This window comes from Carcharodon carcharias, chromosome 17 (genome assembly GCF_017639515.1).
Source record: "Carcharodon carcharias isolate sCarCar2 chromosome 17, sCarCar2.pri, whole genome shotgun sequence".
Lineage (NCBI taxonomy): Eukaryota > Metazoa > Chordata > Chondrichthyes > Lamniformes > Lamnidae > Carcharodon > Carcharodon carcharias.
The window spans coordinates 59,735,720-59,755,063 of NC_054483.1; the positions used below are offsets into that span (position 1 = coordinate 59,735,720).

At 39.9% G+C, this 19,344-nt stretch overlaps 1 protein-coding gene across 6 annotated transcripts in view; it reads right to left on the bottom strand.

Annotated features, from left to right (window-relative positions):
* The window catches only part of ankrd22 (ankyrin repeat domain 22), a 63,769-nt gene that overhangs the window by 35,314 nt on the left and 9,111 nt on the right, over positions 1-19,344 (bottom strand). Inside the window, exons 2-7 of one of the 6 annotated variants that reach the window (XM_041210504.1) lie at positions 12,848-13,036; positions 11,291-11,398; positions 7,465-7,542; positions 6,182-6,280; positions 1,747-1,843; positions 756-1,128 (exon numbers count right to left, since the gene is read on the bottom strand). In XM_041210504.1, the coding sequence (XP_041066438.1) occupies positions 1,766-1,843; positions 6,182-6,280; positions 7,465-7,542; positions 11,291-11,398; positions 12,848-13,036 (552 nt within the window). In that variant the 3' untranslated portion in view covers positions 756-1,128; positions 1,747-1,765. Of the gene's footprint in view, positions 1-755; positions 1,129-1,746; positions 1,844-6,181; positions 6,281-7,464; positions 7,543-11,290; positions 11,399-12,847; positions 13,037-19,344 lie in introns of those variants that run through there. The other 5 variants (XM_041210503.1, XM_041210505.1, XM_041210509.1 and 2 more) reach the window with 5 other exon arrangements.

Sequence of the window (19,344 nt, forward strand, 5' to 3'; positions counted from 1 at the left end):
CACCTATCACTGGTCCTCTATCCAGCCCTACCTCCTCCCACGCCCCCCCAGCTTATATTTCACCTCTTTTCTATTTTTACTTAGTTCTGTTGAAGGTTCATTCGGACTCGAAACGTTAACTGTGCTCCTCTCCGCAGATGCTGCCAGACCTGCTGAGTTTTTCCAGGTGTTTTTGTTATAATCAAGGTATTGTTACTGTGCTAATTAAGCTGTTTAAGGATGACAGTTAAGGGTACTGTCTTTGGGTTTCCAGAATTTTTAAAAAAGTGCTGTTTTGAAAATCCACCTGTGTGTTAAGCACAATAGAAAAGACTGCTGCTGATTTGAAAAATACTTTTAAACTTGTCTGCATCTTACCATTTTGATATAGCCTTTAATATTTTGTCACACTTGTTTCTATTGTAATAGCGAGATGTTTCAATAAAGATGGCTTGTTTTAATTTTATCATAACACTATTTGATTTTACCTAGATTTTTAAGCAAAGATTGAAAGCACCAGTAACTAAATCACAATTTCCAATATTTTGAGCAATGGCTGTGTTTATTGTGGGGGGGGCGTGGAAGCGGTGGTGCTGGTGTCTAATTTATGCATAAATCCTGATGAGCAGCACCTGTGAATTTTCTGTAGGGATTTAAATAGGAGGTACCAGCCTATCAAACATCTTCATTCTTTCAGAAGGTCCTCTTAGAACATTTGCTCAAAGCTAAAAAAAGGACTTGAATATTGTACAGGCTGAAGTTACTACACAAAGATACTCATTAGAACCATTTTAATAAAGATAGTTTGTAATACAGGTAGGTCTCACAAAAACAACTGGTAATCTACTTGTCATGGGACTACATCCAGCTGGATGGTTGGTGAGGTAATGGAGCATCAATGTCCAATTTGTAAGGAAGTTTAAATTTAGAAATCTTCTTCCCCTGTCTACAGCAACTATGTTTTCAGAAAATGGAGCCTTGGTTGTAGAATACTGCGGTTCAAAGAATGATTGCAACGATACAGAAGTAGGTAATTTAACTTCACATTTTCTTCATCATATCATGCACAGGAATATTTAATGGCATCTAGGGAGGCCTGGATGGACCTGGCGAACTCAGATCAATTTCAGTTCCTGGATCCAAACAATGCTGAAATGTATGACAGTTATTTAGTACCAAAGAAATTCTAAAAGGAAATAAAAGACAACTTAAGTTTTGCAGAGCTGATATAACCTAGTAACCAGCAGAGGACTACTTAAAAAGAACTTGCATTTATATAGCACCTTGCATGACTCCAGCTCATCTGAAAAAATACTTTATTGATTTGAAAGTGTTAAGTCTAATCATTATTGCAATGCAGGAAACATGACAGCCAGTTTGCACTCGAGTTCCACAAACAAAATAAATGACCAGTTTTTTTTAAAAAGTGATGTTAGTTAAGAGATAAATACTAGCCAGTAGACCTTCCAGTGCAGTGAGAACTGTTACATCCTTCTAAGAGGACAGATGAAATCCCAATTTAATGTCTCATTCAAAGGCAGCCAAAAGTGTAGCACTGCCTTTGTACTACATCGAAGTGCCAGCCTAGACTGTGTGGTCAAGTCTCTCGAGTGGGTCTTGAATCCACAACCTTCTAACTCAGGTGAGAAGCTACCACTGAGTCAAGGCTGATACTTTACACCATTTTGTTTCCTTGCTGCAAAGTCAGACACTAATTCATTTACTCAAAAGGTATACTAAAGCATCTTATTTTCTACATATACATACATACACAGATTTCAGCTTTCTATGATTTCTTCTGCAGCATCGCGACAATCTGTGGGAACTTTAATCGGGTGGCAATATCCAGGGATGTTTCTCCATTCTTTAAAAAAGAGTTCATGCAATGTAAATGTAAGACTTCAGTCAGTATATGCTTACAATTATTCTTACATCAGAAAAGCAAATTCAAGTAGCTAATTTCAAAGGATCCACAATGATCTTGTATAATGTAATTAATAGGCAGGCAAATGTGAAAATTTGCATTTCCTTTACAATGGGTGGCTTTTGCCATGTAAAATAGGAAAAAATCAAAAATATGACTATGAAGGCACAATTCCACCTTTTTCTGGACTGGTCCTAGCACCAATGTTTCTTAAAGGTTACTGCTGTAGTGTCCCATTATCACTACCTAACAATGAAAACTAGAGAATAAGGTCTAGTTATTGTTGTTAAGCCAGAAGCTGTACTTGTCCTGGCTTCACATTCAAGTAAATAGTGTTTGTTTAAAAATTATATTTTAGATGGTGGCCTACAGCAGTACCATTTGGCTGCACATGAGCATGGTTATTCTAAAAGTAGCCAGCCTGGCACCAGCTATGTTCAGAGCAGCCCATTTTCAGGAAGGGGATCTGAAACAGGCATTAGTTGCTTTGCATATGCAAGTAGGAAGCAACTGCCTACTCCAGATTTGGGTCCCCAGTGCCTATACTTCAGCCTCTACCAATAGGGTTGGTGTTAAGACTTCAGCCATGAATTTGCACACACTTGCAACCTGCCCTTTTGAACACTTAGGTGCCATCAATACAGTGCTAGGCCTGTAAGATTTTGTTACAAGCTTCCAATTTCAGCTGCTCCAGTCTAATCTGTTAATTTCACAAGCATGTGTGATGGGGGAGTGGAGGGATATGCAAGGAAGGAAAGGACTTAGGCAGAAAAGATGGTATAAATAAGGGTACTGAGGAAAGTGAGTGTAGAAATTGTAGAGACACTAGTGATAATCTTCCAGTCTTCCTGATGCCAGAGGACTAGAGAATTGCGAATGTTACACCCCTGTTCAAAAAGGGGTGCAAGGATAAAGTTGACAACTACAGACCTGTCAGTTTGACCTCAGTGGTAGGGAAACTTCTGGAAACTATAGTTGAGGACAAAATCAATAATTATCCTGCAGTTGTCAAAGTGATTAAGGAAAGTCAGCATGGATTCATTAAAAAGAAATCATGTTTAACTAGCTGGAGTTTTGAGGAGGTAACAGAAGGTTGATAAGGGCAACGCTGTTGGCTGTGGTGTATATGGATTTTTGAAAAGCATTTGATGCAATGCCATACAGACTTGTGTGCAAAATTCTAGCTCATGGAATAAAAGGGAGAGTAGACACATGGATAAGAATTTGTTTTTTTTTCCCAGATTGGAGGAAGTTTTGTAGTGGAGTTCCCTAGGGAGTCATGTTGGGACCCTTGCTCTTCCTGATATATAGTAAATACCTAGACTATGGTGTTCAGGGCATGATTTCAAAATTTGCAGATCATACAAAGATTGGAAACGACTACCCTCATCACAGTTGACTTGGACTTCAAAAGGAGACGAGTGACCGATGAAGTTCAATGCAGCGAAGTATGAGGTGATTCATTTTGACAGGAAGAATATGGAGAGACAAGGAAAACAAGTCTCAACCTCTCCAAACCATCCTCATAGCTCCAATTCCTGGAATCATTCTTGTGAACCTCCTCTCTCTACTCTCTCCAGTGCCTTCACACCCTTAAGAATGGCTCCCAGAACTGGCTGCAGTACTCCAGATGAGGCCTGACTAGTTTCTTATACAAATTCAACGACCTTACTGTTATGCTTGATGCCCTTATCAATACTATATGTCTTATTAACTGCTTTCGCAACATGCCCTGCCATCTAAAAGAAGTGCAGGAACAGAGGGACCTTGGTGTATATGTACATAAATAATTGAAGATGGAGGTCATGTTGAAATTGTATAAGAAACTAGTCGGGCCTCATCTGGAGTACTGCATCCAGTTCTGGGCGCCATATTTAAGGGTGTGAAGGCATTGGAGAGAATACAGAGAGGATAATAGGAACAGATGGAAACGTATTTGTACTCGAAAGAGTTACAGAGAGGATATTCACAAGAATGATTCCAGGGATAAAGAACTGGAGCTATGAGGATGGATTGGAGAGGTTGAGACTCTTTTCCTTGGAGAAAAAGGTGGCTGAGAGGAGACTTGATAGAGGTATTCAAGATCCTGAGGGGTTTGAACAGGGTAAATAGTGAGAAACTGTTCCCACCGAGAGCATCAAGAACTAGAGACCGCAGATTCAAAATCATTGGCAAAAACTAATAGGAGGAAAAATTTTTTTCACCCAGAGGGTAGTTGGAGCCTGGAACAAACTTCCTGTGGGGGTGGAGGAGGCAGGTTCAATCGAGGTATTCAAAGGGAATTGGATTGTTGTCTGAAAAGAATGTATGTGCAAGGATATGGGGATAAAGCAGGGGAGTGGGACTAGGTAGAATGCTCTTTTGTAGAGCCAATGCAGACTCAATGGGCCAAATGGCCACCTTGTGCACTAAGGATTCTGTAAAATAATTCTATGACAGACAAAAGAAAAGTGAGTAAAAGTCAGAAATTAAGCTGCAAGTGCTAAAGGTAAAAAGAAAAATAAAAGATGTAAAGTAATTAAACCAAGAGAGAAATAAGCAACATGAGAAAAACAATATTCAAGCAGAAGAATAGATTAGGGTGTGTGGTCCAATTAAGCATTTTTAATACAAATGCATGGAGTGTAAGGAACAAACTGAATAAATTGCAATGAAGAGGGTACAACATGGAAGCCTTTACTGAGGCCTGGTGCAGAATTTAGTGCAACCCACTGAAGCAGGTTTCATAATGCGAAGGATCCCCAATGGAGGGAATTGTTAGCTGGATTAAACAGCCGGGAGCAAGGCAATGAACTTGCATCAACATGGTGGGAACCCAATTGAAGTAGTTAATAAGGCTGTTAATAATTTGCATGCTGATGAACATTTTTGAATGTATCTTTGGTGATTAAGTGGTGTGTGGGGATCATGGGCCATCAATTCCCTGACAAGTGAAAGCTTGTGTTGAAACAGGGGGGTAGAAGGCCAACAATTTCACAGCTGCGTGCCACAGGATGGCAGAAGTAGTCTGCAAGCTTGCAGTCTGAGGGGCACAAGATCAGAATGTGAGCAAGCAGCCAGTGACATTTTTGCCAATTTAACCTCAGTACAACATGACCTCTTTGACATTGGGCTGTGTGAAAAATGATAGCACAAAAATGATCAGAGCAGATCATCATCATTATTTTGAGTAATCTTACAGCAGCCTGGTATGGAACAAGATTAATGCTGTTCTGTCCAAGAGCAATATAACTCAGCCTTCATTTTTTAATGGATATCACAATACTGGGCGGAGGAACAGTGCAACGATGAGGGAGGTATCCAGATACCAGAAGCAACATTATTGGCATGAGCAGCAAAAGGGCCTGTCCCTGCCATGTGCTTGGATGGGTCCTGTGCACTTTCCCCAATTGGTCAGCCCCCTCTCAGCTGCTTGGGAACCCTACGGATCCACCAGCAAGACCCCTGGATCCAAGAGTAAATTCTGCCCATGGTTGCCAAGCAAGCTTGTAATGAGAGATGAGCACACAGTGTGGAATTTATGGGTAGAATTAAGAAATGGAAAAAAATTCAAGACTGTAATGGGAATTGTGTTTCAGCCCCCTGGTAGTAGATGTGAAGTGGCAGAATGTATTAGTACAGAGATTATACAAGAATGTAGCAAAGGCAAATGGTTTTAATGAGAGATTTTAACTCATAGATTGGGATAAGCAGACTAGGTCATGTCAAAAAAGGGACCAGGCCTTATTAGATATAATTAGATTTGGTTAACAGCCCAATAATGAGATCATTTATCTAACAGCAATCAGAATATGACCAAGTTCAACACAGGGATGAATTTTCATCTTTGAAGGGGTAGTGGGAGTCAGGAAATTTGCCAGTTTGGTATGCCCGAGCTTGGGAGAAATTGTCTGTTAAGACGGGATTTTCATTTCAGGTGTTGGGGGAAGAGAGGGTGATAACAGGAGTCAGGCCTCCCAACCCAGGGAAAGAGCTCGAGGCAGCCTCAGCTGCAGTGTGCCATGGCTGTTTAAAAGGCTTGCCTTGGTGCTCTGGGACTTCATCCTAATTATAATAAAATTAAAACAAGAAACAGCCCTCTATCCATTACCCTACACATTCCATTACCCCACACATCCCATCACCTCCTCAGCATGCCCCATCCATGCCACCTCATGGCTCCTCATACTTTCCATGTCAAGCTATAGCAATTTTATGCCCATTCGTCCACTATGCACTCTATATACGAATATATGGTAGGAAATACCACACCTTAAAATAGCCATGGAAATTGTTTACCTTATTAGCAATTGATGCATCAGCATTTGCTTGAGTGAGAATAGAAATAATCCTTTTATTCTTCATTTGACAAGCATAATGAAGTGCCGAGTTACCTTTCTGTAACAAGATTAAAACCCAAAAAGTTATACGTGTATACAAAATCCACAACAGGGTGACTCAGACAAGAGTACTCCCATGGTACCAATCTTCAGCAAAAAGGCAAAATAGCAGAGTCAAGCTTTGCTAAAAAAATCACATCATTGCTGAAGCACAATGAAACATTGGGAAAAGGACAAAAAAAAATGACAGGTGAGAATTTATTCAAAAAATGTAACTAGTAACCGAGGGAAGAAGCTTGAAAAATAAAAGCTTCCTTTCCATTTTCTCATCGTTCAACATAAGTAGTTTTTGGAGGTCTTGTTTGACAAACAGGCATCCATTGTATTGCATACTACAAAGTTTCCTTTGGACTGAAAACCTTCAAGCAAAGCAAAAATATACACCTATATTTGAGGGCACTATTTGTTAACCAGTTTAAACTGGCTTCTGGCAGTTACTTCTGGTGTTGGACCAGAAGCCAATGTGAGTCAGCAGCACTAATGATGGGTGAGCAGTGTGTTCCGATACTGAAAGCAGAGTTTTGGATGAACTCTAGAGTTTATAGAGAGTGTAAGATGGGGGATGCTCAGGGGAGCATTGGAATAACTCAGCCTGAAGGTAACAAAAACATGGATGATGGTTTCAGTAATAGATGGGCTAAGGCAGGGGTACAGACAGGTGACTGACAAGAGGCAAAGGTAGCTGATTTTCGAGATGGAGAGGATATAGGATGAAGAGAGACAGAGCAGTCGTCCTATCTTGGCGAGGGGATAATCTTACTAGGAATGTCGTGGACCTCTCAGAAGTAATACCTGTCCCAAAAAAAGGCACCAGTGGACATAAACATCAGATAACAGTTGATAAACTTCAAATCAATCTTACTTCCAGTCACAGAAGTGAAGCAGCACTCTATCAATGCCATGTCATGCATTCTGTAAAAAGCACATACATGAAGAAATCAAGTGCTTATTATATTCTCAAAATAGCTGGTTATATACGTGGAAAGGAATTTTTTTCCAGGGCTATGGAGAAAAGACTAGGGGAGTGGAAGTAATTAGATAGCTCTTTCAAAGAGTTAGCACAGGCATGAAGGGCTAAATGGTCTCCTGTGCTGGATGATTATATGAAATCTATATCAAAATCCAGTGTTTTTCAATGCAAGAATGAACAAAATATGTATAATTATATTCACTGATCCTTACATTGTCTGTTGCATTTACATCCACTTTAGCATTCACCAACATCCTGATCAACGTTTCATTCCGACTCTTCTTTGATTCCTACGCAACAAGTTCACACAGCTTATAAACTGAAAAATTAATGTATACAACTTGGCCTTTTTATATTTTACATTACCATCTACATGGAAGAACTAATGTTTATACAGCACCTTATCACATATGATGAACAGCTTATGGTTACGCAGGTAAACTTGGCAGCTAATTTGCACAAATAGCCAGTGAGATGGACACCCAATCAGGTTTGGGTGAAGGAGGAATGCTGCTCAGGGCACCAGAACTCCTGCTTTCCTGTGAGCAGTTGCTCAAGATCTTTTACATCCACCTGAGCCACCAGAACAGAAATCGGACGATGGGTTTGGCATGTCAACTGAATGCTGGTACCTGAAAATTCCCTCGCTGTTGTACTCTAGTTTCAGCCTAATTTTCCCAACTTCAGGCACATATAGTAAATGGTCAGAAAATCAGGTGCAGTGCATGCTTGTCATTCTAATAAACACTTCTGGTGTGCCAGATTCTCCACCCCACAACAAAAGGTCACAAAATTCTCTTTTATATATTGAGGCAAAGGAGTGGAGCTGGAACATTCTGACTCAAAGCTAGGGCTATAATGTTGTAACCTTGATAACAGTGCAATCTCATGTTTCAGAAAGAGTTATGCAACATGCTGTTCTTGTAGATAATATGTGGTTAAGTTCAACATTAACTTAGCTTACCATCTCTAATTAGTAGAAATACCACAAGGCAATTTACATAGTGTGACAAACAAACCCAAACCCTAAAATGAACAAATTCAGAAGTCTGTTGAAGAGTCATACGGACTCGAAACGTTGGCTGTGTTCCTCTCCGTGGGTGCTGTTGGGCCTGCTGAGTTTTTCCAGGTGTTTTTGTTTTTGTTTTAAATTCAAAAGTCTTACACTTTGATATATATTGACAAAGTTAAGGGAATCCTTTATGTTTGTATTCTTTTCCCTGTGTCGGAAGCCTTGTGGATGTACTTTCTGATGAGTGTTGGCTCATGTCCCAGGATTTAAAATAATTACTTTTCACAGAGGAAACAATGAATAAATTAGATAGCATGCTGCAGGAAAGAGAGTCTTAGTTGGTATTACTGCTGAAGAGAATTTAAGTATCGTAATTCAATCAATCTAATTACTGGAGACTCACTGCTCCTTCAACCACTCATCTGAATTACTGTTTGAAAGATTTTTTTGGTGTGATATTCAACAGCACTTTGCTATTGAAACTTTATAGCCATGTGCAAATATTGTTCTTGTTCAAACAACTAAATCATAATTAATAATCCCCAGTACAAATATTGAATCAACATGGGTGTACTCTCTAAAGCTGTTCATTAAAATAGGAGACAAACATCAAAGATTTGCTTCATGATTTGATGTGACTTTTTTGAAAGCAAATATAAACCATTCAACCTGTACTCCTTTTAGCCTAAGGCAGACGGACCTCACCTACATGCAATTTTAGAAAGATATGGCGCACTGTTCTCTGATGCTGCATCTTGGGTATAGGTGCAGCAAGGAGAGGAAAATCAGGCAGGAAGGGCTGTCTGCCTCTAAGAGAGCGCAGCCAAATTTTCATTCAAAATGCAAGAACTTTTAATGGTACTTTTGTGGATTACTTATTATGATTATATCATTAATGCTGTGAGAAGCCTCAGGAAGTATCCTTTCCTCTCTCTTCAGTTGCCCCCATCCTACTACATTGGTAGGATTGGAAACATCAATGTGGGGCTAGAGAAAATGAAGGTACATGCCCAGGAGGCATGAGGGCTTACAGCATATCATAGCAATTGCAACTATTAGCTCATGGCATGGTAGCCACAATAATCAAACAAAGGGAAACTTATTCTCAGGCTGTCTGGTCTGGTCTGGTATCCAACCCACCGATTGCCCCTTTCAGCTCAGCAAAACTTAAGGTAGACATTATAATGTCCGATATGCTCAAGTCACAATGTCCATCTACAAACATGGAAGATCCCTGCATAGGCAGCTCAGGAGATATTTGAAGATTTAGGGCTGTTCAGAAATGGATCTTGAAAGCTGGATAATTTAATCTCTCTGAATATACAAGTTTCTGCAAACATTTGAATGATTCGATAAGTCTCACGTAGATTGAGTTCAACTAATTTTGACACTATTCTGGTCTCTTCAGTTGTGGTTTCCAGTAATCCTAGCAAATGGGCAGAGGCTGCATTTCCTGCCCACAGGCAGGACCTGAATCAGCTCAGCTCTCTGTTGGCAGAGACTCTGTTCAGAGGTATTGATTGATTGTATGGGTATGGTTATTGAAGTCAGACTTCTGTATTGTGATCTTTCATTGTCACTGGTTAAGATGTTGCTCACTTCAAGGAAAAGTTTCAATCACCAGGCTTATAAAATCAGATGGTGAATATTTGTGGAAGGGTGTTGTCAGATTCATTATCCCTGTCACTTGCTAGGTTCATTATGCTTTAGAATATTTACAATATTTCTTATAAACGCCTGTTCCATTCAATACATGTGGCCACCAACACAGACTCAAGTCACCATGACTTAATCTCTCATTTGATGAGAACAATTTGGAAATGGCATTCAGATTGACCTTTTCTAGTTCCTAATAGTACCGTAATGTGATTGTTCATCATTCAAAATGCCTATCACTTACTCGTGTTATGTTAAGATGACCTGATGCGAGGATCAACAAGTTCTCATGGTTCATGAAGGATGTCATTATCTCAAGAATGACAAATAACCTGGAAGGTTGACAACCTTACTACAGCTGACTCATTCCAAAACCCTCTAACATATACACTGTATTTCACGACATACAAGTTGATGCGGTGTATAAGACAACCCCCCAAAAAAATCACATTTTTATATATACTTGATGTATAAGTCAACCCTCTTTTCAGCCACGATATGCCTTATCCTCATTAGTAGTCAGCCTCAATTTTTCAGCCAACAATTGGATGTTTTACTTACTGGTATCTTATAACTGGATATAAGGGATGAAGTAGGTGATTTGGACTGTGTTGTGAAGATGTGCAGGAGTCTAAAGACATGTCCACCCAGAGCAGACCCCAAATGGGGAGCGATGAAGATGGTGACCACCCACACCATGGTTCACTTTTATACTCGACATACAAGTTGACCCCCATTTTTGGAGAGATTTTGAGACTGCAAAGGTCGACTTACAAGCCGACATCCATGATATCCAGCTGAAAAAAAACTTTTTTTTAAAAAAAAATTCGTTCATGGGATGTTGGCGTCACTGACCAGGCCAGCATTTATTGCTCATCCCGAACTGTTCAGAGGGCATTTAAGAGTCAGTCACATTGCTGTGGGTCTGGAGTCACGTGTAGGACAGACCAGGTAAAGATGGCAGATTTCCTTCTCTAAAAGACATTAGTGAACCAGGCGGGTTTTTACAACAATCAGCAATGGGTTTCATGCTCATCATTATACTTTTAATTCCAAATTTTTATTGGATTCAAATTTTACCATCTGCTGTGGAGGGATTCGGGCCCCGGCCCCCAGAACGTTACCCTGGGTCTCTGGGATACTAGTCTGGTGACAATCCCACTGTGCCACTGCCTCCCCTAAACAAAGATAGCAGGCAGCAGCAGTGCAAAGTTACACAGCATATGTCTTTCCCCCAGTGTAATTCCATTGGGAATCACACCAGCTTTTGTATAACCTGTAAATTCAGTTAAGCTAGTACTAATTTTAAAACATGGAGGCAATACTGCAAATGGTTAATGCAAATAGAGTAGGAAAATCCTCATATCTACCATTATGATGTAGCCCAGAAGCAACACAGGCATCAAGATAATGATCAGCAGGTAGTCCAGAAAGGAGAATCTTCTCTTGACAGCGTAATGTAAACATGTTCGTTCCTTCTTTAAAATTGAAAAAAATGTAAATAAAATGGTTTACTTACAAAAATATTGTTATTCTGGAATGCAAGTATCCCTGTTTCTAGTTTAATATTCTAACACTTACTTAATGTGGCAGGCTGTTTTTAAACAGCCAACAGTAGCTCACAAAAAACGTTGATACATGAGCAGTATCGATATTTAAATTGAAAGTGGAGCCAGACTGAATTTTTGTCATCCAGATGGTATCACATTAATGTCCAACATCACTCATGTAAGGGAAGATGATTTAAAGGACTAGGAGACTGCTGGAAACAGTAGACACAGTAGTAGGGGATAGAGAACAGTAAAAGGTTTTAAGATGTTTTGGATTCTCTCTTTAACTCAAGGTAAAATGGAGGAATGAGGGGATAATTTCTGAATGCTGCCTGACAACAAGCTTGTGTGGCTTGTTTACTAAAGGTTAATAGGGGGCAGGTTGTCTTATTAGGAAGAAAGTGAGAGTTATTCATACCTGTAAACAAGGTGCCCTTGCCATATGATGACAGTAGGTAGACTGTTAGTTTCCAAGACTCACAGGGTGGTGTTAGGAATGTCAGGTTTTATAAACTGTTATACATTAAACAGTGTATTTAATTCCAAGATTGAATGGAGTGGAGGGTTTAGAAGATATTCAATCAGCATTTTTACTTTGATATAAGGCCCATGCGATTCACAGTGCCATGGAGATGTGCTTTGAGAAGGGAACAGGCCACAGAAAGCCATTGTTATAATCAGCTTACAGGGTTTTCTTAAGATAACCTGAACCTCAGACAGTTCAGTCTACAAAAATCAGAGAGAGAGAGAGAGAGAGAACAGAAAAATAGAGGCAGCTAGTCTCTATTATCCACCATGCAGAATGCAGGAACTCACATTCGGATTGAAGAGACCACATTTGTGAGATTTAAATGACGCTGCAAAATTCACCTAGCTTTAGCTGGAGGGAGGAATCTCCAGGGTAAGCCTCCTGTTCAGGGGGATTAGAGGTTTTCTGGCTGGAAAAAGAAAACAGAAGCAAGCCATCAGGAACTAAGAATAGCTTTGGACTGGTTCCTGGAGAATGAAGTGTCCACTTAAGGGACGGGTATAGGACAGTATGATCATGGAGAAAAATTTTCACTCATTTTAAAAGTTAAATGGCGAGTCCTTTTCTGTAGTTTGGAGTATAAGTTGCCTACTGAACAATGTTGGTTTGAGTTTATTACAGTAAAATTCTTTAAAATTTGAAATCTTGTCATGTGATCCTTCCAGCCAGTCAGTGGAAATTCAAATATCTTTTCAGAAGTTATTGGTCTCTACAGGGCTCATAATTGGCGTTAAAATTATCTCCAAAGTCTCCAAATATGATGGCTAGAGGTGGAATCCAGAAAGAGAGAGAGTAGGTTAAATGCTCTGGCAATTTTGGCAAGTTCGGGGTGGGGGGGAGGAATTCACCTTGTTTTTGACATTGACATTGGCTGCTTTTCTCAGAAGATACCGTACTATTTCAACTCTGCCTGCTCTACACGCAGCGATGAGGGGGGTGTCTCCATACGTCCCATCTTGTGTATTCACATTATTGTTTTCCTGAAGCAGTTTCCTCAGCTGTTGAAAATCATTTTCATATGCTGCTTGGCAGATCGGCTGAGGAATGAAAATTCAGAATCTTAATATCATTGTGTTTCAGACCCATTTACCGTCTGACATTACCAACAAAATACAAGTCAGTCTCTTTTTCCTTTTGCAAGGAACCCATTTCATGGCATAAATGTCAATTAACTCTGAAGTTATAATTTTAGATACTATGTAGTTGATCAGAGGCTCAAAAACAGATGGTTTTTCTCTCACTGATTCTATAATTAGTCAGAGTTAATGGGTTAGATCTTCAGAACCCCAACAGCAGGACAAAATGGGGTCCTGAAGCTGCATTTTATCAGAGGCAGCCACCTAACTGGCTGCCTCTGGTCCACTGTCCAAATAAGGTTTGCAGGCAGGCTCCTGATGCTGCCAGTCTAGTCAGAGGGCTGGCAGCTCTGAGCCTCAGCAGTCCCACTGCAAAAGGTGGATCTTGTTGCGGTCTTCAACTTTTTACAGTTAAGTTCAAATAAAAAAAAATTAGGGAGCCAATGTTATCGAAACTCCCAAGCCTGGTTGTGAAGTCGACACAGACTTTGGTGGAGACTGTTTATTGCTCGTCACAGAGCTTACTTCTCCACTCTTAACTATAATTAACACCGTGCTGGCTGACTCTTTTACTCACATGTATATAATTAATACCTAACACCTTTCTGCGTCATTACCTTAAACTACTGGGTATTTAACATCTATCAACAGAACCTATTAGGTATTAACAGATCCTCTTTTCTTTAAATTAAATCGATATGCAAACTAAACTTTTCCTAAGAAATACAAAATGATAGTACATGGTATCTTATAGAATCAATCTTTAAGATACTCCATATTGCACCCTCCACCCCCATCTTGAAAATAAAAGAATTTCAGTAAGGTTACAACATGAACATTTCGATGTTCTCATAATCCATTATAACATGGGCTACTTCTTTGAGGTCCAATAATTTCTTTGGGCAAAGCAGTTCTTTTTGTGAAATAATCTGATAACAGTTATTTTTGAAATCTCCTTCCTTTCCAACTTCTCTTTTATACTCGCAAGATCAGTCCTCGACCTCTTTTACGTGACACTTTGTCGAATGGACATTGTCCCAGAGTGAACGGTTATCTATATAGCATTCTACAGGCATAGTTTTCCCCAGTTGTTCTTTATATAGGAGTTCCTTATACTCGATAAATACATAGCCAAATCTGTCACTTCTACCAGCTCAAGTGTCTCTGCAGCTGAGGTGTTTTTAACGACTATATATTTTTTTGATTTCCCAGGCTAAAGGACAACATTCCCACTAAAAATATAATGGATCCTGCTGTACTCAAATAACCCTTGGGGAGGTTAGCATGTGAGGCGTCATTAAAAATGCCTAAATTCATCCCTTCTGGCTCACTCAGGTCTGGAAATCTGAGCATACATTCGTCTAAATATATTTCTACAATGTTATTTGCTTTTAGCACTTCCAACAGTAGCGTATTTCAGCGTGGTGCTCAATTCTAATACATCATAGCACGCAGCCAGTCTAGTTTGTGTGCATAACCAGTTTAATTGCCCAGTTAAGCTTCTTAATTGATCTGCTTCTTCCTTGGTTGTGAAGTCTTCCTTTTGACGGGATCTGGCCAGATTTAATTGGGATCTTACTAACAATCTCTACGTAAGAGTGTTGATTCAGGGTTATTCCCAACTTAGTCTGCCTAACATTTGCCCCTATATACCTAAAAGCTCCTGAACCTTGACTTCCAATTTTGAATTCCTTTTTTTTAATCACAAATTTCTCCAGCATCACAGATTCTCTCCACCACTAACCTCTACTGTCACAGGAAATTATCAACATACATTAAGAAAAGTCTAATGTACTCCTCATCCAATACCCCTGCATCCTGCTAGTTTTTCTTCACAGTTCCAATATAACATTGTTGGATCTGCTTTTAGCTGAAGACAACCAGCTTTCAGTAGGTCAGACCTAACTGAAAAATACCATACACACTGAATGCATTGTTTAGTCTGTAACCACACTTATTTAAACCCCCATAATTTCTCCTCTATATCTCCAGCTTCTTTTGGAGGCATTAAGAATAGTTTTTATTGGAAATTGTTCCCCTTGCAAAAATGCTACTTTGAAGTCAATGGATTTACATTCCCATGAGTGTGTCGCTAAAAGTGCTAGGAAAATCCTCAAACTTACTTTTCCAGCTGTTGGGGAGTCTACTTTTAACTTCCTGGTTGCCCAGTTGTTCCTCAAATCCCCAAGTTAAAAGACTGGCCTTAGCCTTATATGTACCATCGGGAAATACTTTCTCTGTACATATCCATCTGTGGGGCATTGCTGGCTATCCTTTGTCCAGCACTTTTGTGTAAACTCTCCAAACTAACCAAACTCTCTCTTTTTGTTTTGCCTCCTTTACCAATTTACCATCTAACTTGTTAGTAGTCACAACAGCTTCTCTGTTGTGAGGACTCCTACTTCTTGTGTCCCTCCTCGCCTGTTCTTTGGTCCTTGTTCCTGTTAAACTATGTCCCCTACTAGAGCCCTCTGAAGAAGGGTCACAGAGACTTGAAACATTGGCTCTGTTTCTCTCTCCACAGACGCTGCTGGACTTGCCGAGTTTTTCCAGCATTTTCTGTTTTTGTTTCAGATTTCCAGCATGCGCAGTTTTTATTTTATCCCCTACTAGATCTCCTGTCCCTATCTGGACTACTGCTACTCATCCTGTCCCTCCTGCGACTAGACTTCCTTTCGCAAGTTCTTGATCTTTTCCCCAACTTTTGGTAGTTGATCTTGGTAATAAATTGCCCTATCCTGATCTTCACTATCACTTGGTCTACTTTGTTAGCAGGTTATCTCCCACAATCTGCTGCTTGTACGGGTCCGGTATATATGTATGCAAGGCACATGGTGTGTCTTCACTTTCCATCATCTGTTCAGGTTCCATCAATGTGTAGTCAGTGCCAGTAAACCATGTGGAATGTACTGACATTTTGGTTACCATGTTGCAAGATTATTGTTTCGCCATCAGTGCCTGTAACTTTTCCTGGGCCTCTCCATTCTTTCTGCCTTTCTCTTTTAAAATGCACCAAGTCCCCAGGCTTAAAATTCATTTGTGATGGCCTGATTCGATACCTCAAAAGCTCTCCTGATTTTTTTCTGAAACCTCTGCCTTAATAAATGCTCTCCTTGCGTACATGGCATTCAAATGTTCTGCAAAAATGGAGCTAATGGTAGTCCTCTCCAAAGCCAGGAGATGGTCCCACATTATTGAAGATATCTTCAGATTAATAGGGGCTGTAGCCCCCAACCATCTGAAGCATGTTTTTCACATGTACTGCCCATGCTAGAGTAGTTGTGAATTTACAATTCGATTCATCAGTTAAAATTTTTCAGAGCATTTTGTCAATCACGGTGTAATTTCTCTCTCACATCCCATTGCTAATAAGACTTTCTGCTGCTGTGTGCATTGCTACAATATTCAAATTTTTACACATATCCCCAAATTCCTCATTGGCAAATTCTCCTCCACTGTCCGTTAAGAATTTAGCTGGTGTTCCTCGCCCTATTCTTATCCATCTTTCCATTATCTTAATCAATAATTACTTCTTTGTCTTTACTAATACTATCATTGACAAAATAAATCTAGTCGCTACATCTACAAAATGTAGAAGAAAAATGTTTTTTTTCTTTATTTCCATACTTTGCGATCCTTCCCTATGGTTTGATTGAAGTTTCTCGGCAATGGAAGACATACTACTGGTCACGGTGACGTTCTCCTGTACTAATTACAAATATCATATTTTTCACTAATATCCTCAACATCCTCAACTGGATGTATTCCTCATCCAGTACCCCTGCATCCTTTAACAGAATCTTCAACCTATGGCCAAAGGGATGTACAAATTATCAATGTCATTTTGTAATAATTTGCTTCTCCTTTAAATCCTTATCCCCAGCTGCCCTTAGTACCTCTAACATTCTGTCTAGAGATGATAGGCCTTAAAGGAATACAATAATGTCCTGACTGTGTAAATTGCAAATCTACAGATCTCCCAAAGACCATTGCTTTATCATGTTCCATGTCCATCATTATTTGGGCCTTTTTCATTGAAGGCTTAGATAACAGTGAAGGTATTTCACTCTATACAGCATCAGTACTGAAGGTGATTTACCCTTGTTACCATCAGCGAACTGGAAACAGGCAGAACAGTCATATTCTTTGACTTTGCTTCGATCTTTCTTACTTAAAGAATCCATGTAACATTTGTTAGGGAAATTTCCAAGCCTGGTTGTGAAGACACAGACTAGGATGCTTTGGTAGATACTGTTTATTAATCACCACAGGGCTTACTTCTCCACGCTAACACAACCTCCCCATTAGATACAAACAGCCAATATGAACTTACGAATTAGGAGCAAGAGCAGGCCATTCAGCCCCTTGAGCCTGCTCCGCCTTTCAATAAGATCATGGTTGATCTGATTGTGGCCATAATACCATTTTCCTGCCAACCCCGATATCCTTTGACTCTCTTGTTAGTCAAGAATCCTTCTACCTTGGCCTTAAAAATTTGGATAAAAATATGAAAATGTCTCTTCTGTGCTCAGAGGAAGAGAGTTCCACAGGCTCACAACCCTCTTAAGAGAAAAAAATTCCCCTCATCTGTCTTAAATGGGAGACCCTGTTATGGCACAGCAGATGGGAAATGCTGAGCTGTTCAAATCCCAGAGGTAAATTTGAAACAACTGCCACAACTATTTTACAATTTGAATTTATTTTGAAATGCGTGCCTTGAATTCAGTAGTAATAAGACTGAGTCTTATAGGTTTCCTAAAAAACTAAATTATACATTTATTAAATAAAAAATGATTAAGTACATATAGGTTTACAAATGACTACTCTTATAAATCAAAGCCCTCAGTTAATTTGGCTCTCTGCTATACCTCCGTTAAGACAATGGTAAAACACAGATTTAAACAGACCCAGGCAAAGCACACACCCTGGACAGAGAAAATTCAAAATGAGTTTCTCAGCTTTGGTTCCTTGTAGACAGCAGCTTGAGGCTTAGATGCTGGAGGATTTTCAAACTCGTGTTTGATCTTAAAATGCCTGCCCTTACATACAGCCTTCTCTCCTTCATACATATTTTCCCCTTTGAATGCAAATTCCTATTGTTTCACTATGGGCTGAATTTTTCCATTGGCGAGAAGGGGGCGGGGCCCGCTCGCCGACATGAAAATGACATGGGATGACATCAGGGGGAATCCCTGACATCATCCTGCCCCACTTAAATCTTCAGAAAGGCGGGGGCACAGCGCGATCAACTGTCCACCCGCCAACCTGACAATGGCCAATTGAGGCCATTGACAGGATAATTAATACAATTAAAGGACCTGCCCATCCAACCTTAAGGTTGGCGGGCAGGCCAGGTGCCCTAGCGGGTTTCTGAAAAAACGTGAAACCTCATCCACCAGCGGGATGAGGTTTCATGTTGGTTTTAAAAAAGTTTATTAAAATTTTTGTGATATTTATTAACATGTCCCATCTCGTGTGACATTGTTACATGAAGGGGACATGTTCATGATTTTTAAAATTTTTCTATTTTTAGAGTTTCAAAAACTTTCAGCGATCTTCCTGAGGCAGCACTTAGTCTCAGGGAGATGTGCGCTCTTTCGCTCGCGTGTGCAAAAGAGCGCACTCTCGTATTTGGGGAATCCCGCCCTCCCCGCCCGCACAGGAAGCGCATAGCCCTTCCCATTGGCTATTACGCTGGGTGGGCCTTAATTGGCCTGCCCACTTAAAGTGGGGGCGGGGCCCGTTTCAGCGGCAGCGCTCGGTTGCCCGCCTGCCGCCAAGTCATTCAGGGCAACATTCAGCCCTATGTCTTTGGACTTTACCCCTTTAATAATAAAAACCTATCTTAGTACTAATTTTACCAGTAATCTTTGGGGAAAATAAACATACTTTCTTAACTTCTCCTGGCTAGGTGTAATGTTACACCCCCTCTTTTGAATTCAAGCCACTCTGGTTTATTTAAAAATGCAAATGTTCCCTTTACACCTCACTTCACCCATGGTTACCTATTTAACATTTCAAACCTAGCTTCTCTTCTTACATCAAAGCCTTCAGACCAACTGTCTTTAATTTAATTCACCATACACAATTATTACTCGACTTTACAATAAATTCCACAACATTATGAAAGTTATTACATCTTCATGACAGACCCCCTATTTTTAAACTATGCCCCCTAGTTTTAGTCTCTCCCATAAGAGCAAACATCCTCTCAGCATCCACTCTGTCAAGTCCCCTCAGGATCTTATATGTTTCAATAAAATCACCTT